The sequence below is a fragment of the Schistocerca cancellata genome, chromosome 5 (genome assembly GCF_023864275.1).
Source record: "Schistocerca cancellata isolate TAMUIC-IGC-003103 chromosome 5, iqSchCanc2.1, whole genome shotgun sequence".
Classification (NCBI taxonomy): Eukaryota; Metazoa; Arthropoda; class Insecta; order Orthoptera; family Acrididae; genus Schistocerca; species Schistocerca cancellata.
Window position 1 is genome coordinate 331,005,705 of NC_064630.1, and position 22,081 is coordinate 331,027,785.

Genomic DNA, 22,081 nt, shown 5'->3' on the forward strand with positions numbered 1-22,081 from the left:
TTGCTGTTGTTTCCATAAGTGAGTGACTGGCTCCTTTCACAAGCCAGCAAGCCACAATGTTAAAGAGATGCTAAGACAATATGGCTACCCTTAATATTAAACAAAACCTGCCCCTTACTGTAGCTGATTATGTGGTGAGGGGGAAAATGTGTGTGTCTAACTGACTTCTAGATTTGTCTGTTTTGCTGAAACTTGCCTAGTATTAAGATACACAGATATAAATAATTTTACACTTATGCATCTTAATCAAAATTATCACATAATGTCATCAGACGTCTGTATATTACAGTGTTGTAGTAGAGATGGGCCTTAATAAATAAATTCCAGCAAGAAAAACTTATGAAATGACAAACTTGTGAAATCTTTCGTAATGAATAACATGGATTCAGAAAGACGTCAACAGGAACTGCCATTCATGAGAGCATCAACTGCATACTAAGCCTGAAAGACAAGAAACAGGAATCAACAGGATTATCAATTGAATTATGAAAGAATTTGACATGCTGCATCATAAAATTCTGCTGTCAAAGCTTGAAACATGTGATTTCGAGGACCAACCGAGAAATGAATCAGTTCCTTCCTGAGCAAATGTAAGCAAGCAGTGTGCATCAAACACACAGGTGTCGACCTAAAATCTATCTATGAACACTTGTCAGGCTGCAAACAACTAAACGTGTTGTACCCCAAGGGTCAGTAATGGGACCCAGCCCTTCTGTTCCTTTTATACAGGACACACAACAATCCACTTAAAAAAAAGAAATTGTCATACTAAAATTCCACAAGGCTCCAAATAAGGATATGTTTATCCCACATGTGACTATCAACAATGAATCAGCTGGTAATCGTAGGGAAACCAAAGTCTTAGGACTATGGCTGCAAAGCAATGTAAAATGGAATAAATGTATTGAATACCTTAATGAAAAATTTGCTCACTAAAATCCTGCTCTAGAGAGAAACACTCATAAATGCATATCATGCCTACTTTAATTATTGCCTGAAATATGGGGTCACTTTCTGTGAAAAAACTAAAGCAGCTGCCAGCACTTTCAAGCTGCACAAAAGAGCCATTAAAATCATGTTTGGATGCAAACCTAAGGAACACATAAGACCCTTTTTAAGGTCACTGGTATTCCTCCTTTATCAAGTATTTACAATGTGGAAAAATCATTTCTCTTTAAAATAAATGTAATAGGTAAGGACTGAAAAAAAAGTTCATGAGTACTTTACCAGACAAAACGAAAACTTGTATATGACCCACACATCCCTCACATCCTTGGACCAAAGCAGTATTTTCCACTTTATATCAAACATCCCATAAACATAAAAGCAATTACTGAGGTCAAAACTTTTGGCAAATCTTTAACGTCATATTTATAATATCACTGCTTTTAATCAATTGAAGAATTTTCAAATTTATGAAGTGTGTTGTATAAATATTTAATGAATTAAGTATATTATTGTACTTTTAAGTAAGTATGCTTAAAAATCACTTTCATCTGTACATTTACAAACTGACTTGCCCAATGTTTTATGCATAATCTGCTTTGTAGACAACAGGACCAATAAAATACAATAGCACAAGTTCATATTGTGCAATGACATTGGCTGTGGCTTTGTTCAAGAAAGAACTCCAGAAAATAATCTCAAGGGATTTGAAAAACCACATAACAATATACCAGAAGGGAGGAAGATTTTCCATCAACAGCGGTACAATCAGAAATGGAATGCTGTCTTAATGGGAAATTATGAATAAAATGAATAAAGAAACTGATCACAATGTTTCAAATGAGCCATCCAGGCACTTGGATGATATGATTTGGAGTAACTACAGTGCCCTGAATTTTGATGAAAAATTGAAGTCCACTTCACACACATATGAATCCAGTGTCTTAATGAGAAATTATTTTCAGTTTAACCAACATAAGGTCACAGAAAAAGAAAACCATGATATGGTAAGTATCATCTATTTTGTGTTTGACTATGTCAGATTCTTTAGCTGCACATAGCTTTTTGGGCACTTGAACTCAAGTTACAGTCTGTCGTGTTATTTAAATAAGCAGTTGTGTTGGCTGCAGTTAACTCACAAGAGAATTCAACCTTCATCAATAATAAACCTGGAAGACTCATTTTTGGAGGAATTCATTACAAAAGGAACAGTGAAATAGCTTGGTTGTAATGAGGATATAACAATTTATAGAATGACTATAGGGGATAGTGAAAAGTAGTTGAAGACCAATGTGGCTTTACTGATATGAAACACGTATGAGTGTCCCGGGATGATTGGTCAATGTTCAGAGATATGACAGGAGAGGTCATTAAAAGCAAAAGAGGTCCAGTAAACATGGGCTCTAAAATATATACATTAGGATGAGCATTTATTAATCTTCAATACTTCGAAAGAAATCTTTCATAATGCAAGCTCTTTGCTTTCCATATTTTGAGAGGCGTCACTGACCAGAGATAGTGGCTACGTGTGTATGAGTTGTGTTGTGTGGACGTGTGTGTGTTTCCTACTTTAGGAGGAGGCCTTTTGAACAAAAGCTCACATGTGTAATAGTCTGTGGCGCCGATAGGTCACATCGACCACACGAATTACAATGAATTACAATCTTTGGAACATTAATGCCCCTGACGAGCTGCCATGTTTAATTCAGTCTGCCTTTGTACTTCACGCAGTGTTCATGTGTATCAGTCTTTATGGTAAAATATATGTGTATACAGAAAACTTTGGAACTGTTTATTACATATATTATGATCTGTATCCAGAATCCCATATTGGTGACCCCAGACAAGAAGTTCTACGTCTTCTGCGACTTCTGTGCTGGTCGTATAGAATCAACAGGTTTCACGCTCAACGCCATGGCTACATCACCGAACATTCTTTATGAAGATTTGGAGGCCCAGCTCTTACAACCAGGCCAACACAACCTTCCGCCGTCAGTTATTTTGCACCTAACGGACAATGACCTACGATCTTCAATGAAGATAACCTCTACTTTAGCAACTCCACAATGACCAAGTGTTATGCAGTTACCTCAAACAATGGACTCAGGCTTTGTTTCACCGGATTATGTACAACAACAAGTGAAAAGTGAAATGTACGATCTACTAAATAGTGTGACAATCGATCACTCGTACGAAGTTCAAAGGGACCAAAATTCGCACACGTGCTTTGATCCTTTATGCACCATGACGTCAGTTACGGTAGTGGCATGTGCAATGCCACCATTTGTGTAAAACGCACACGCAGTCAACTATTACCAAGCTACGCCAGCCTTGCCTTCTCACAAATCAGTGACAAACATTTTTATGCATCCAGTTCAACACAACAAACAACCGATCGGCGACCGGTTTCGCGACCACGTGGGTACAAGGGCACCCAACATAGCCTCTTCACCCAGCAATGTTGTACTATGATAGTGCGACTGCCAACAGGTTTCACCAGTTTTTTATGGTCCTACCACGAAGAGTGCATAGCCAGTGTGTGCAGAAAACTCTTGTTGTTGCCACTTTAAGCTCCAGGCCGCCCCCTCCACCTCCCCCCCTCACCCTAGGGGGTCCTCGATTCTGACCATACAACAGCTCGCTCCTTCCGCAATACTGTCTGCATCTCCCGCGCCAGCCCCACATCATTTCCGAGTTGGACAATATCAGTGCTATTCCTGCAATTTCTGGTCCAGTTTTCAACCCTCATTATGTGCCGCTCGCCTCTTCGCTCCCGTGGTACCGACCGTGCCTGCCGCATTGTGTTTTTGGGCGTCTTCAAAGACATTACAACCAGCCATTGTTCAGGACATGTGTGCTAGTAACATTTCCGCTCCGATGACGCCAGATCCCAGCATGAACTCTTGTGCAGTGGGACTGCAGGCCTTCCAAGACACGGCGAAGCCACCTTCGTCTCCACCTCCACGCCGCCTACCCAAGCTACCTCCCCTATAGGAGGACAATCCAGTTTCATGGTTCGTACTGGTGGAGCACATCTTCGAGCTGCATCAAGTGACTGATGACAATTCCAAGTTCCTATGTTTGGTCACACACCTTCACAACCACTCGAATTTAATTTGTGATCTCCTACTTTCGCATCCAAGGCCACCGAAGTACAAGTTTGCCAAGAAAACGATATTGGACTGACTTGCCTGCTCACCACAGGAGTTGATAATCAAGATTCTGTATGAGGAGCACCTGGGGGAATGCACTCTGTCAGAACTTTGGTGCCACCTCAGGTTACTCGTGAGTGAACACACGATGCCAGATGTCACTCCGTGGGCGGTATGGTCTACCAGCTTACCTAATTAACTACAGATACGCCTACTGCCACACTCTTTCGAGTCTATCGGTTCTCGCCTATGCATAGCACTCCTGTAAGCACTCCTGAGCCAGAAACATCCAGCTCATCCCCCATCGCTGTGTGACACTACAGCTCCTGTTACCAGCTGTCTGCAGGCAGGGGCAGGGCCCGTTAAACTCCAACAACTTCTATGCGGCCAGGCAGTACTCGTTCGCTCTCTCCTCTTTCTGAGCACTCAAGACTCGCCCACACTCCACACATCCCAGTTTATGTCCCAGAACAGATCAACGAGGACAAGCTTCCCCTGCTATCACAGTCACAGCCACCGCCACATCTGGCTCATCTGTACTTTTGGTGCCACAAGATTTTTGGAGCTGAGGCCAAGAAGTGGAGATTACCTTTCCAATACCCAAAGGCCGCCGACCACAGGAACTAAGTGATGCCAAGTCCTGCGGGGAACTTCACAGGAGTCCCCTAACATTGCACTCCGACCACTCGTCCCCTCGGCCGAGCGGTCATTTATACGTGACAGACATTTCATCGCAGTTTGTCTACCTAATTGACACTGGCATTGACGTGTCTATCATACCTCAATTGTTGGTTCCTACTGACTTTTCACCGACGAAGTCTCTCCTATGAGCTGTCAATGCACCGACGTTACAAACTGTCGGTTCTGTGAAAGTGATGATGCACCTATCCCCTTCTCTGTGTTTCCCGTAGACCTTCTACATTGTCGACATCAACGAACCAATTCTCGGTATAGATTGTTTGTCCCATAACAAGCTCTCCCCGAATGTAGTCCAGTGTTCAGTGTTACACCATTCGTCTAACACTCAGATACCGCATTCTGGCACCCATACTCCTCGTTCCGTTTCCGCTGCAAAACGGGATTTAGTTCGCGAGTGTTCTGCCCTCGTGGGCAAGATTGTGACCTGTGTCACTAACCTAATTTCAGAATATGACTCAGTGGTGCACCTCCGCCGGGAGAACGATGAGCTGAAACACTGCATTGCTCACACTTACAACGAGCTCACTGGGCCCGCACCTTGCTGTTGAAACTGCAATCCGGAGTTCCTTCACCAGATTGAACTTCATTGCCAAGCATCAGTTCAAATACTCATCAGGTTAGTTCAAAAACATCCATTGCTGTGTGACAATTCGCGTTCAGTGCCCTCTGCACCTTCGCATGCCGACCCGACAGAGATGGAGCTTCCAGTCGTGCGCCTGGCGTCTCACACCATCACGCTAATGCTGACACCCACACGACCCCCCCCCCCCTCAGGTCTCATAGGGCTGTGAGGTGGACTGTGTGGCTCAATAGGTCACTTCGATCACACAAATGTGTATCAGTCTTTATGGTAAAATATACGTGTATATAGAAAACTTGGGAACTGTTTATTACATATATTACAATCCATATCCAAAATCCCATAAGCCTATTTGTTGTGCCTGTTTGTAACTCAACATATCCTCTATATAGTGAGCAGCAATTTATCCTTTTCATAATACCATTATTATTCCATTCTAGATTTTCCATTGTTAAATTTGATGTGTAAATTTTCTGTCATTGGTAATACTATTATCTGGTAATGAAATTTGGTTAACAAGTGGATTAAATGCACTTGCAAAATGCTAGAAATAATTTCTAAGTTATGTAAGTCTACGAATTAAAAAAAAAAAAAAGGTCAACTCTTATTTAACATCAATACTTACCTAATCTGATTTGGGCATGTTCTTAACATGGGGTAATAAGATAACAGACTGCTTAAAATTATAACTACTGCTCTTCTACTTAAGTTACATCATATTAATGTACTGAGAAAAAGGATATGTAGCAAAACATGAAACTTACTTGTCTGTGGCCGTTCTTCTGGTACTGGAGTACTCATACATACTGCACCACAAATATCACTGAAACAGCATCTGCTGTATTCTTCACAATCATTATCTGCCTGACATGGCATTAACTTATCACAATTTTCTTCTGGTTCTGATATGCATACATCCAGTTGTATTTGTTCTAAAAGAGAACACGAGTAATATAACAAGAGTTGACACTCAAATCAAAAACTATAAAATTCACATAAGAAAAATTATTTTTCTTTTAAGTGAGTAACATATTCTCAACATTATCTGTAACTGACTACCAAGATTTAGTCAATTCCAGAATGATTCTTTCACTATCAAATGAAGTTTGCATTCTTTTGAAACTTCTTGTAAGATTAAAATTGTGTGGCCGACAGGGACTAAAATCTGGAATCTTGGACTTTACTGTTTAATCTTACTGACCAGGCAATTTGTGCAAAGTCTACTCAAAAAGTTTTGAGACTGATTTTATTCCTTGTGTATAAGGGAGTTATGCAGTGGACATGCAGCTGTAGTGTATTAACACTATTATGTCATAAATCGCAATGGAGCAACACCTCTAAATCAACCATTCAAGACATTCTTTAGAATGTTTTGAAGAAGAGAAAAGCGTGTGTGAAGTTTATCCTGCACATCTTGATTCCTTAACAAAAATGATGATGCTTGAATGCCTGCCATAACTTGACTTTACTGCAAAATGCGGACAATTATTTTATGGAAAAATTCATCACGAGTAATTACTAGTAATTCTGAAAAAAAAACTAATCAGTGTTGCCCAGAATGAGAGCATTTATGTAGGTTAAAGAGAAAATGCTTAAAATGAGAAATTAGTTCGCTAGTGTAAGTATGAATCTCAGAATCCAGAAGATATATTGCTTGTTTGATGCACTATAGGATGCAAACTTTAGACAGGACACTGCACGCAATCAAGGAGAATAACTATGAAGGCACACACGTGATCATCAGTAGTCAGCTTTGGTTGGCTTATTATGAGTTTTTTTCACGATATATCATGAGGACATGCTGAAACACTTGATAGTATATGCACAACTGTCTTGAAATCATTCAATAGTGCAATGCATTTTCCTTAGTCATCACTGTACTTGTTTTCTCTGTCACTGCATGTTTCTGATAATGGCCACAGGAGGCCAAGTGCAATAATATCGTGGTAGACTTATACCTGATGATGCCAATGCAGTTGCTTTTGTATCCTGCAAGATATAAGCAAACACTGTCCATACCATTCTTCAAATAAGAACCCCACAAAGCAATGCTTAGATTAAGTCTACAACAATTAAATGCCAAAGGATACGCTGGAGAAAGTGAAGGTTATATTCGGAGTTCATATCTGCCACAGCAGAAGATGCAAGCCAATATGTATGCAAACACATCTAAGTCCATCAACAGCAGATTATGAGCTGTCCAACAAGAAAAGTACACAGTGAAGTCATCAACACTGGACTAGTACAGCATGTACCAAACATCTCCATACAGTAAATTGATCTGCTCTGGCATATATTACTGTGAACTTCATTGGCTGCTAGATACCAGAGGAGGTCTGCAGTAGGCTACAGTGTTGCCTCTGCTGGGCCCTGCCTCCTAGTGACACAGGGTGACAATTATTGAACTTCTGAACAGTCTGCATTAGGACATTCAAACTGCACAGTTGGCGGTGAGGCATGGTGGGAATTAGTGTGCACATGTATAGTTTCTTTTAGCGAAGAAGCCCACTTAATTTGTATGGGTTCATAAATAAGCAAAATGGGTGCATTTGGGGGACTGAGAATCTGCATTTCACGATCAAGAAGTCTCTTCACCCTTAACAGGTGACTGTGGTGTGCAGTGTCCAGTCACGGAATAAGAGGTGTGATATTCCTTGATGGCATGGTAACTACAAAATGTGAAGGTTCTGGAAGATGATTTCATCCTCATTATCCAAAGTAATCCTTATTTCGACAATATGTGTTAATGCAAGGTGAAGCTTGACCCCATCGAAGCAGGAGAGTGTTAGATGTCCTAGAGGACCACTTTGGGAACCACATTCTGGCTCTGGGGTACCCAGAGACCATGATATGGACCTTGATTGGCTGACATATTATCCACATGTGAACACATATGACTTCATTTGTGGGGCTACATTAAAGACAAGGTGTACAGCCAGAACCCCAAAACCACTACTGAGCTGAAAAAAAAAAAAAACATTCAGGACATCATCGACAGCATCGAAGTTCCAACATTTCAGTGGGTCATGCTGAATTTCATTATTCATCTGTGCCAATGATGGCAGGCATATCGAACATGTCATAACCTAAAGCAAAAAAGCACGAACCTAAGCAAAGAAGGGAAAGCAGAAAGGTGGAAGGAGTATATAGAGGGTCTATACAAGGGCGATGTACTTGAGGGCAATGTTATAGAAAGGGAAGAGGATGTAGATGAAGATGAAATGGGAGGTACGATACTGCGTGAAGAGTTTGATAGAGCACTGAATGATCTAAGTTGAAACAAGGCCCCAAGAGTAGACAACATTCCATTAGAACTACTGACAGCCTTGGGAGAGCAAGTCCTGACAAAACTCTACCATCTGCTGAGCAAAATGTATGAGACAGGTGAAATACCCTCAGACTTCAAGAAGAATATAATAATTCCAATCCCAAAGAAAGCAGGCGTTGACAGATGTGAAATTTACCGAACTATCAGTTTAATAAGTCACGACTGCAAAATACTAACACGAATTCTTTACAGACAAATGGAAAAACTAGTAGAAGCCAACCTTGGGGAATATCAGTGTGGATTCCGTAGAAATATTGGAACACGGGAGGCAATACTGACCCTATGACTTATCTTAGACGATAGATTAAGGAAAGGCAAACCTTCGTTTCTAGCATTTGTAGACTTAGAGAAAGTTTTGAAGATGTTGACTGGAATGCTCTCTTTCAAATTCTGAAGGTGTCAGGGGTAAAATACAGGGAGCGAAAGGCTATTTACAATTTGTACAGAAACCAGATGGCACTTATAAGAGTCCTGGGACATGAAAGGGAAGCAGTGGTTGGGAAGGGAGTGAGACAGAGTTGTAGCCTCTCCCCGATGTTATTCAATCTGTATACTGAGCAAGCAGTAAAGGAACAAAAGAAAAATTTGGAGTAGGTATTAAAATCCATGGAGAAGAAATAAAAACTTTAAGGTTCACCGATGACATTGTAATTCTGTCAGAGACAGCAAAGGACTTGGAAGAGCAGTTGAACGGAATGGATGGTGTCTTAAAAGGAGGATATAAGATGAACATCAACAAAAGCAAAACGAGGATAATGGAATGTAGTCGAATTAAGTCAGGTGATGCTGAGGGAATTAGATTAGGAAATGAGACACTTAAATTAGTAAAGGAGTTTTGCTATTTGGGGAGCAAAATAACTGATGATGGTTGAAGTAGAGAGGACATAAAATGTAGACTGGCAATGGCAAGGAAAGCGTTTCTGAAGAAGCAAAATTTGTTAACATCAAGTATAGATTTAAGTGTCAGGAAGTTGTTTTCGAAAGTATTTGTATGGAGTGCAGCCATGTATGGAAGTGAAACATAGACAATAAATAGTTTGGACAAGAAGAGAATAGAAGCTTTCGAAATGTGGTGCTACAGAAGAATGCTGAAGATTAGATGGGTAGATCACATAACTAATGACGAGGTATTGAATACAATTGGGGAGAAGAGGAGTTTGTGGCACAACTTGACAAGAAGAAGGAATCGGTTGGTAGGACATGTTCTGAGGCATCAAGGGATCACCAATTTAGTATTGGAGGGCAGTGTGGAGGGTAAAAATTGTAGAGGGAGTCCAAGAGATGAATGATGGATACACTAAGCAGATTCAGAAGGATGTAGGCTGCAGTACATACTGGGAGATGAAGAAGCTTGCACAGGATAGAGTAACATGGAAAGCTGCATCAAACCAGTCTCAGGACTGAAGACCACAACAACATTAGTAACTTCATAATTAGTGTTTATTATTAAAAGTTATGAACTATTAAGTAATCGTACTTGGTATGTAAGGAATATAAAACATATCATTATGCATAAACTCAGCAAAGCATTTGTCATTCAAATTTACATTACATTTTCTGCACATTCTGACAGTTTTATTTTTGACCGGTGAGAATAATATTTTGACCCTCAAGGCAGGGTTGTTATCGACCCTGTGGGGTTTATGCTAAGATAAAAGTCATGGGAAAATTGCAGAAAATCCATGCAGTTACCAGTTCAAAGAAATGGATGCCAATTCTTTTTGAGATATACTGAACTGTGTTATTTCAATATCTGATCACAGCCTCCTCCCATTTGTAGAGCAATCTCTTGAACATAAACAGAGCCATCCAAAAAATACCTGAAGTAGTCCATACTGAGCAAGTGCCATGTACACGTTACTGTTTCACCATGATTTTCATCAAACTACACTTGCGCACTTTACACTGTAAGTGCAAGATTACACTACGTTTCCATAAAACAAAAACAGTGTGAATGTTGTCTTAAAATAATCATTCTTGTTAGCCATGAACATAAGAAGTGGAAATAGAGGAGATGCAATCCAAGTCCTGAGAAATTATATGGCTAGTGATTCCTACCAAGACTCGTCTGAAGTAGTTAACAAAAGAAAATGGCTCTGCGTGATCAGAATTCATTAGACGGCTAATCAGTCACACATATGATAAGACAATGAAGTGTTCATAAATCTCAACGGTATTATGGAAGCAAGGGACCTACCAGAGCACTTTGGCTGATGAAGTCTGGTCCCAAAAGCAATACACTGCTCTCTAACCAACAAGGAAAATGTAATGTCACAGAAGGAAAATGTAATGTGTCAAAGTTCAGCACAGTGACATGAATATTTTACAAGCACTCATAACGTGTGAATTTTCTTGGTGTACAATGTGATTCTACATCATAAGGTATTGCCCTATGTGGATCTGAGAATCAACTACTTTTATGTAGAGGACTAAATAGAGATGACATTACAAAAGAATTTAATCGTTTAAGTGCTTCTTTGTGTGTGAGAGTTATTGTTGTGTGAATTTGCTACTCCACAAGAAGACTTTCTCCAAAAGCTGGAGTATTTCTAGCATTGTTTTTCATTGTACCTGTCTGCAACTCAACATCTCCTCTTTGGGATGAGCAGCAATCTATTCTCTCCATATTATAGCTATTATTGTAAGTAATACTACAGAAGAACATGATTTCAGGTGGTCAAAAGCAATATTTAATATAAGTGATGATGAATTATGGCTGTGCCAATTCAAAACTGAAACAAAGCAGTAGTCACATTTGGGTGTTACCACAGAAAAGAGTTTGAAGTGTAGGAAAAATGAATTGTATGCACTTTCCTGGCAAAAAGTGGGCACACTGCTACGACTATTGTGACCGGAGATAAGATAGTAACTTCACACTGGTATTCGGGTCCTTGACGCACAGACCATGCAAACATGTCAAGATGATAGATCTAAAATCATGTATGCTTGGGATTATGCTCTATAAGAAATGTTACACATATTTAAAAACTTTGGAAAACTTTTCCTCTCTGACATGCATCACAAAAATGATAAAAGCAAAAGCATTTATGACTCAGAACATTTTCACTGTTCATGCAGTAAAGCTTCAGCATCACGCATGACAATTTATGACATTTTTACTACCAACTCCATTCACAAGACATTTTGTATACAGTACCCATGTATACCACTGAAGGTACCTGCAAAATTATATCATTGTACAACATTATTATATTTCCAGAGATATGACAACATAAACATTGAGTTTTGTGAAAAACTAGCTTTTGCTTCAAACAGAGCCTTAAGTACCCAAGCTATGCATGTCCAGACTTTTATAATGAGAGCACTCAGCAACTTCCAACAAACCGTAAAAGTAATTTCAATCATTTTCTAAACTTCTTCTCACTTACATGTTTAATGTCAAATACTTAATACATTACAACTCATCTCTAATCAGAAGTTTGAATCTGTTTCGTACATGTGAGGCCTATTATTTAGAGAATTGGGGGTTTACTGGTTTGTTGTAATATGTAATGAAAATGATCAGCTGCTTACCTGGTCTACCTTCACTGATACAACAGACACCATGATCTGTGTCATTAGCGGACACACATTCGTAATTGCTTGGACAATTAATTGCTGTATCATTTATTTTACATTCTACTGCTTCTCCAGTTTCAGCATCTACTAGAGGACTGCTTACACCACAGAGATTCATAACTGCCTTTCTTTGACGACCTATAAAAGAGTAACTGTTTAATAAATTATCATAACACAGTTAATAATACAAATACATCCAATAAAACAACTATACAGTCTTACTATCTCTAGTGTGATGCTAACAAAAAAAGTTACCAGTAATCACATGGTCTCTAATTTTAGTCAATAACTGAAAAAGGAACTTATTACAGAAAATACTTAAGAGGTATCAAGATACAACCACTAACACCTAGAGCATCAAATGACTTTTTAAAGTCAAATGCTAACTGAGTGTGGGTGCACAGTTCTGTGTACATATTCTTTTATCTAATTTTTAAAAATCATTCCATTGATATGTTCAGATGGTTTTTCCTTGATTTTCATTAAAAGACTTTCACACAGCTAACCGTATTAACCTGTCCAATGGTCATTATAGTACTTACATTTCTCGCCCTTTCCTGTATTAACTTACTTATTGCCTTTTAACATATTTTTCTGGTTGCACTTTTTTCAGTGATTCTGGACACCAAACTGAGTAGGTTTCTAGTTCCTAATCCCCTCCTGAATTTTGATATTCTGGAGGAATCTCACTGACAAATTTCAAACTACTCTGTTAAGCATAGACTGCAGCAGTGGATCATATCAAAATCTTTCCCTTCTTCTGTTCCCCTTTATTTTTGATTTTTCTGGATATCTTCTATAGCATTTTGATGCAATTTCACCAACATAAACTCTTGGTAAAGAGACAATAATCTATTTTATTTTTTACTTAAGGCTAGTGTAGATAACATTAGGAACTTAATGACTGTTTACTATCTGTCATCATTTTATACTAAAAACAACAAAAGAGTACTTTGTATGTATGGCTGACAAGTGAGCTGGTTGTGAACACATTTTAATGAACAATCTGTGAACTAGAGGGAACTCAAAGCTGGTAGACAGCAGATGTTTCAAGTTTCAGAGACTGCTACCAATGACAAACAATTAATATGTGATGCACGCAAAAACCTATGGAATTTAAAGATATTGAAGACAGGTGCCAGATAGTAAAACATCCATATAAAGAAGGAATACTTTTGTACAGCCAGCAAAATACTATCTTTGCACAATATTAAGCTTATCCACAGGATAGAAGAGGAAGTTATACATCATACACAATTTTTATTCTTTTGGAATACGTTTTAATGTAAATCTGTCTTGCCTCTTATCTTAAAATTCAGTTGATAGTTAACTTGAATTCACAATGAGAATGAACCATTTTCTTGAGAAATACACTAATGAATGAAGATATTATGGTCACCTGCTTAATAGCATGTTGGCCCAGCTTTAGAACCTAATACAGCAGTGATTCTGTGTGGCATGGATTTGATGAGTTTCTGGCAGGTTTCAGAACGTATGTGTCACCAGATGTTTATGCGCAGGTCACACAATATCCATAAATTATGTCCCAGTAATTGTTATTGGCAGAGCTGGCACCAGATAGTGCATGAGATGTGTTCCAGCAGGTTCAGAACGCACAAATTTAGTGACCAAGACATCTGCATGAGTTCATGATCGCGCACCTGGAAACACTGTTGCATGATTTTGGCCTAGTAACTGAGAGTTATCTTACTGGAAGATGCCATCGCTGTCAGTGAAACCATGAAGAAATGCATGTGGTCCGCAATAATTATAGCATTGTCACAGCTGTAGTGGTGCCTTTAATTACTACCACAGTTCCCATGGAAGCCCAGATGAATGTTCCCCATAGTATAATACTGCCTGCTACTAGTCTGCATCCACAGTATAGTGCATGAATTGTGCAGTCATTTGTCTGGACGACAGCATTTCTGGATATTGATCCACAGTCAAATCTCAATGATCCCATGCCCCCTGCAGTCATAACTGACAGTGTCATTGGATCAACATGGAGAAACGTAGGGGCCACTTTTTGCAGAGCCCTGCATTCTACAATCTGTACCTAATGGTACATTCTGAAACTCCTGTGCTTCCACCACAATTGTACTCTATCATAAGATCTGTCCTAGATTGCTGTCTATCATACTTTACACAGTGGGCAAGCCTCCAATCTGCAAGCTCTCTGACGAGGCATGGATGTTCAACACCATATCACTTACTCACAATTTCATTGTCCTTCAGTCACTTTCCATAGACATTTAGAACAACAGCATGCAAACAACCACTCAGCTTTGCTGTTTCTGAGATACCTGTTCCCAGGTGCCTCACCATAACATTCTGGCCTTTATCAAAGTCATCCATTTGTGGCCCTTATTGTCACTAAAATAATTCCCCATTTCTCTCTGCTCTGCTTATATATTTTCCTTACCACATCATGTGCCTGCAATGTCATCAGATGATGTTTGATCTTTTGGTGTGGGGAGGGGGGGGGGGGGGGGGGGAAGGGCAGTGGTAATGTTTGTTGGTTCATCAATGTACATGCAAAGAAGGTTATTACTCACAGACACAATACAGATATCATTAAAATTATATCAGTATTATATTATTTGTATGCTCTTTTTACTTAAGTTCTGTATGCATTAGTATGTTGTGAAAGATAATTTTTTTAAAATAGATAATTGTTATACACTGATCAAGAGTTAGGCCCTCTTTATACACTCTAAGATAAAAATAATTCACAAAGGAATTCGCCAAAAGGGAAGGAAATTGATAGATGTGATGAAAGTGTAGAGACAAATAAATTATTACAATTTTAGAAAAAATTTGTGATTTATTCATGAGAAAGGGCTTCAACAAACTGAGCAAGTCAATAAAGTGTTGGTCCATCTCTGGCCCTTATGCAACCACTTATGCAGCTTGGTTGTTAGATGTCCTCCTGAGCCCTCCTGAGAGATATCTTGCCAAATTCTGTCCAATTGATGAGTTACATTATCAAAATCTTGAGCTTGTTGGAGGGCCCTGCCCACAATTCTCCAAACATTCTCAACTGAGGAGAGATCTGGCGACCCTGCTGGCCAAAGGAAATGTTTTGCAAGTATGAAGACAAGCAGTAGAAACTCTTGCCATATGCAGGCAGTATCTTGCTGAAATGTAAGCCCAGGATGGTTTGCTGTGAAGGGCAACAAAATGGATGTAGAATACCGTTGACATACCACTGTGCTGTAAGGGCGCCGCAGATGACAACATAAGTGGTCCTACTAAGAAATGAAATGGCACTGCATACCATCACTCCTGGATGTTGAGCTGCATGGTGAACAACATTCAGGTTGGTATCCCACCACTGTCCAGGGCACTCTGAGACAAGTTTTCACTGACAATTGGGGCTCAGTTTGAAGCAGAACACATCACTGAGAGCAATTCTACTCCAGTCACTGAATTCCAGGAGGAAGATGTATCTGGTGATGCCCTGGACAACAGTGGGATACCAACCTGACTGTTACCCACCATATGGCCTGACAACAATGAGTGATGGTATGTAGTGCTATTTCATTTTATGGCACAACCCCTTTGGTTGTCATCCACAGCACCCTTACGGCATAGTGGTATGTTGGTGACATTCAATGCCTTTTTTTGTTGCTCTTCAAGGCAAGCAATCCTGGCCTTACATTTCACCAGGATAATGCCTGCCTGCACACAGCAAAATTTCAACTGCTTGTCTTCGTGCTTGCCAAACCCCACCTTGGCCAGTATGGTCAATGGACTTCTCCTAATTGAGAAAGTTTGGGGCATTATGGGCAGAGCCCTCCAACCAGCTCAGTATTTTCATGATCCAATGTGCCAATTGGACAGAATTTGGCACAATATCCCTCAGGAGGACATAGGCCAAGTTGAATAACTGCTTGCATAAGGACCAGATGTGGAACAATGTGCTATTGACTTTCTCAGTTTGTGAATCTCTTTTTTCTCTTGAATAAAGGATTAATTTTTTATGAAATTGTAATCATTTGTTTGTACGTCCATGCACATCACATCTACTGATTTCTGTTCATTTTGGATAATTCCTTTTTGGTGCATCTTTTTATTTGTCTTAGAGTGTACTACGCATATACAATAAAATTTATGAAAATTGTTACATTAGAAGGATAAATGAGACTGAAATGAGCTTTATGTCACAGCTTATGTACATTGCAATACACAAATAATTAGGATAAGAACAATGTCATAGCATGGAACCAAAGATTACCTTAATATGTACCTGGGAAATATCTTCACGAGTCGTTGAGTTCACGAAGTCTCTGCATGTAACCCACACACATATTCAAGAAAGTACCGTGATTTGTATGGCAGAGGGTACTAAACGCTGTGCTACAAATCAGGGTTTCTTCCCATTCTAATTGTGTATGGAGTGCACTCTGCCGTTGGTCTAATAATCTGACGCAGTCTAAGATGCAAGGGGGCCCTTGCAACTATCCATGTAAGATGCAGAACATCTGTAGCCCCAGTTCTGCAGGTGGGAGCTGAAATAGTGCTAGCACAAATGATAATTGGTGGCTGACCATACTGCTACATAGTGCAGCATAATGCACCATTTACAAATTCAGGTATGTGACAGGAACCTGCCTCCTTATGCACCTGGGTATAAGGACTATAAGTATTCCTGTCACTGCTGGCTAAATCATTCAGTATCTTGCATTTGACTGGCAGAGCCTCCTGGCTAGTCATTAATTTAATGTGCTGCTACATTACATTGGCCCTCACCAAGCAGTGGTGTCTACTAACTGGAGCCACTGGTCTACATGCTGTCATGCAAACCACCCAGTGTCTGCCATCACTTGTCACCAGCTGATGTCCCAGAGTCCTCAGCTCAACTTGAAGAGTGCCTTCTCACTTTCTGCTGGTGACATTGGAACACTGGCTGAGTGTGCCAGACGTCATCTATCTTTGCACTGTAGTGCCGATATGCTACTTGGCGAATAAGAATACCGACACCACCAGCCCTGTTTCTCTGTTGGCTCTGTGTGAGCATTCTGTCATGAGAAAGTCGCACTCTGCCTGTGAGACACAGGTTGTGCCATTGCAGCTACCACAGTATTTCTTCAAGGATTCATTGGTTAATAAGTAAAGGAGAACTTGGTCATGCATTTCTAACTACGTCCCTGCTGCAGTACTGAAGAATGCCCTGCAGATGCAGCCAATAGACAATGAGATCCTGTTAGTCACATTCACATGTTAATGGTGGCAGATGACCTGCACTGATGTCAGAGGGAGTCGATTACAGTATGCCCCTTCCTGATTCTCCAAAGTGTTGCAGGGACATGTAAACTAGAAACATTCCCCAGGAGAAATGATCTGCATGTATTCCAATGCGACATCATCCATGATGAGAATTTCAACCTCAAGAACTTTCTTAATCTTGGGCATCACTTGTGCAACCAATGTCTGCCACTGGCAGAGTTATCCATTCAGTTATCTTCCAGTCCATTACCTATCAATCCACTAAACCAATAACAAAATGGATGGGTAAATGATGGAAAAAATTAGGTGTATCAGCTGCCATATGACCAGTAATGTGGTGCTCATGGAAGAAGAAGAAAAGACATTTTATAAAGTGTAAAAATTATAAATAGTGTTATGGGAAAAAGTGTACCACAGCTGACATCGACCTTATAACATGGCAGTAATAGGAAAGTGTAGCGACATTTCGCTCTTGTTAAACAGGCAAAAAATAAACAGTTCTTCATGTTGGGAGTGTGAAAAGCAAGTGATGAAAGGTGTTTTGTGTGTAAAGTGCAACTTCTGGTTACACGAAAAGTGAGCAAAAGTAAATTTGAAATTCATCAGTGATGACTTTCCATGGACATGCCACGGCTGTTTTTATGATGAAACAGCTGATCTTTTAAGTGCAGTGCAATCATAAAATGAAATTATAAAGCTTCTTCAAAGTGATACTGAAACACTAAAAACATGTTTATTCACTATAAAGAAAGAAAATGATAGAATAATACAAGAAAAGCAGTTCTGTGCCTGCAAAATACAACAAATGGAAAAGGAAGTCGGCAAAAATACAGGTGCACCTATGAACACTAAAAACAACACGTCCAGCATTTCTGATGCCACAATGAATTCAGCAAGCCAAGGATCTGTAGATAAATATAAATGGACAACGGTGACTTAAAATATAAGAAAAGAGAACACCAGGGCTATGCAAAGGGACAAAAATGAGTTTCTAATAATTTGTGACTTGCTGCTGAAAAATATTGCTGTCCCGAACTGCAAAATTGACGTCAGAGTGGGAATTAGAATGCAACAACTCGGGAAATATTTTAAAAACATGGTAAATTCAAAGCAGATGAATACAAAACTGGATTCTGGAACAAAGACTAATTACAGCGGTGTCTTTATACACTTTGTAACAAATTCATTACGAAGCAGCAGAGAAAGAAATTGTTAATGAAACAAGAAATATGATTCATTCAACAAGAAGTATCTATGTGGGATCCCATCTGACACTTAGCAGAATCATAAGGAGGAGGTCAGTGAGTGACCAATATATCTCCAAAATAAATTATGCCATCAAAGATCGTCTTGGTGCTATTTTCATAGACCCCAAACAAATTTCTGAGTGAAAACTGCCTTGGAAAGGATGGTATGCATTCAAACAGATTAGGATATGTAACACTCAGCAGGATGTTTACAGATGTCTGCAAAATAATCAGACGAAAGGGAAACTAATATGGCCTGATGGGGTGAAAAACCAATTGCTGCAGCTGAAAAGACAAAATATAAGCACCACACAAAAAAGAGGGACTATAGAATATGCTCTTAGAATGCAGCCCACAACATGAAAGTCAACAAAAGAAAAGTTATATAAAAGTACCGCATCAGAATATACAGTACATTGGTAACAAGAAAACAAGAAACTAGAAGCTGAAGTAGTCCTACAGCCATAGGATGTATTAGTGAACATGGTCAAACTGAAACCCAGATAGCTAACTCGACAATAAAGCACTATATCTTATCCAGCTACTTCTGTAGATCTAAACACAAATGTGGTGGAGTTTCCATATATATTACAATAGAAAAACCCCTAAAGACAGCAAACAGTAAAGATGTGAGATTATCTACAGCTAGAGAAAAAGACTTTGAGGTTACTGTTGTTATGACTGATGACTTTAGATTGTTTAGTTTTGTGTGTACACATCACCAAGTGGCAAGATTAATGTCTTTCTGGGGGAAAAGGGGGGGGGGGGGGCAACTCACTAGAATATGAAGAAAAACATTGTTATATGTGGGAGACTTCAATATTGCCATGGGAAAATAATCAAAACCAAGAAAAGATTTTGTAGAATTGTTAATACAAATAAGGAGGCAACAATATCTGCACCAACAAGAGTGACTTCTCAAGGTCAGACAGTTATTGACATCATCATTATTAATGTTAGTCACATGTATTCCAAACAGAAATATCTGATCATAATAGACAGGTGACCTGCTTCTGCAGAAGTAAGGACATAATATCTGAACCAAAACAAACAACCAAACAAGTCAGCAACATCAGTGAATAAAATATTAACATCTTGAGAACAATATTAAGAAGGAAAACCTGGAATGAAGCCCTACAGGTATAGAACATATATGAAAAATATGATTCATTTATTATGACAATTAAACACCATTTTAATGTAGCATTCCCCAAAGTAAAGAGACAAGATGCAGGATCAGACAAACTGGATTACCAGTGAGATAACAGAACTGTGAAGGAAGCTGCAGGATCTGAGATGGAGGGGTGAAGCTGAAAATTATAAAATGCTGCAAAAGAAGTATAGAAAAATAATACGAGAGGCAAAATCAAGAACAGTTAATGCTACCATAAGGAACTCAAGAAACAAGACAAAAGCAACTTGGAACACAATTAATGGTGAATGACAGGAAAAAGCTGGGTCAAACATGAAACAGATATCAGGTCAATGAAAATAAACAACACAGTGGTTACAGATGGTAGAGAAATAGCTGACATACCCAATGAAAACTATATAAATGTGGCAGACAACTTAAAATTGGAAAGGAATAGTCCACAAAAGAAGGTTATTAAGTTATCACAAAAATCAACCAGAACCATGTTCTTGAAACCAGTCACAGAAGATAAACTGAGGAAAACTTTACAGAAACTGAAGTCCAAGAAATCAGCTGGTGATGAGAAAATATTGAATCATGTAATAAAGCAAGTAAGTGAGCAAATAATTTCACCATTGCTGGTCATAGCAAACAGCTCTCTCAGAGATGGAATTTTTCCACAAAAACTGAAGAAACAGGGTGGTACCAGCGTTCAAGAATGGGGATAAGAATGACTCCAACAACTACAGGCCAGTTTTACTGATATCTTATTTCTTGAAAATCATGGAAATGCTTATGTACAATAGATTAGTTGATTATTTGGACAAATACAACAATCTCATATCACAGCATGGTTTCAGAAAGAGTAGATTATGGAATCAGCAACTGCCTGTCTGACGGAATACGTTATACAGTCCTCAGATGAGAAACAAGTTGTATCTGCTATGTTTCCGGATCTCTCCAAAGTGTTCAACATTATTGACCATGAAATACTGATAGCAAAATTGGAAAACTATGGTACTTGAGGGCAAGCAGGGCAGTGTACAGAATCATACCTATGCAACAGGAAGCAATATGTTATCAATGGGGGATGCATATCAGTCAGAAACCAAAACCATCAAATATGGAGTGCCGCAGGGACCAGTAATGGGGCCTGCTTTTTAATCTGTTTGTTAATGACACAGGTGTTGAAGAGAAAGAGAAGAAAATATTGTATGCAGATGATATGACATTATTGAACAATGACCAAACTGTGGCATAGCTTGAGAGAAGAGCATACATATCTGCAAACACCACAGCTCAATGGCTTCTGGAAAATGTACTTGTTATAAACCAAAAAAGGCTATGTATGCAGTGTTCAGAAATAAAGCGAAGGCTGCGCACATGGGTTTAGAGGTGGATCAAATGAGACTAGAAGTTCTTTGACAACTTAGTGTCATGTGCATTGTCATGCAGTCTTTCAGGCAGACTTCTTAGTAATTTGATATCTGAGTACTGGTGTCCTTTTTCAAGCAGTGGCTGGGATGTCCGCCCCCGGTAGCTGAGTAGTCAGCGCAACAGAATGTCAATCCTAAGGGCCCGGGTTCAATATCCAGCTGGACCGGAGATTTTCTCCGCTCAGGGACTGGGTGTTGTGTTGTCCTAATCATCACATTAAATTTGTAAATATTGTTAATTATGATCAGTGATGTTAGAATAGTTATTAAGTATGTGATAATGAAGGTTTTTGTATTTTTGACATGTTCTATATTACATGTACGTTCACTGTATACCATGTAATCCTACACCATCAAAGTCCTATATTACATGTACGTGCACTGTACACCATGTAATCCTACAGCATCAAATAAAGTTCAATTCAATTCATGTTTAGAGATGCCAGGCTGCTTAACTTCCTAGTATGGTCATCTTATCTACAGAGATACGTAATTCTGGAGTACTTTGTTGTATTAGACTTTATCCTCACATTTGATGGCAGTATCACCGAGCCACGTCCCATCCTTAATAGCACATTCATAATCAAGTCACTGCTCTTGTGGAAGAAGGAAATTTAACAGTGTCACAGGCATGGTTTGGTGATTCACTGTGTATTACATAATGATAAATAACACAATACTGATATACTGAAGAATGCAGCAGAGTTGTGGTAATTGGATCCAGTATATCAACAGCTGTCCAAGATAATGA

General features: G+C 39.2%; 1 protein-coding gene across 3 annotated transcripts in view; it reads right to left on the reverse strand.

The window, feature by feature from the left end:
- Positions 1-22,081, reverse strand: part of LOC126187545 (balbiani ring protein 3-like) — a 245,985-nt gene that overhangs the window by 45,698 nt on the left and 178,206 nt on the right. For all 3 annotated transcript variants that reach the window (XM_049928696.1, XM_049928693.1, XM_049928695.1), the window contains 2 exons: positions 12,239-12,421; positions 6,141-6,308 (listed from right to left, as the gene is read on the reverse strand). In XM_049928696.1, coding sequence (XP_049784653.1) covers positions 6,141-6,308; positions 12,239-12,421 — 351 coding nt within the window. The remainder of the gene's footprint in view (positions 1-6,140; positions 6,309-12,238; positions 12,422-22,081) is intronic.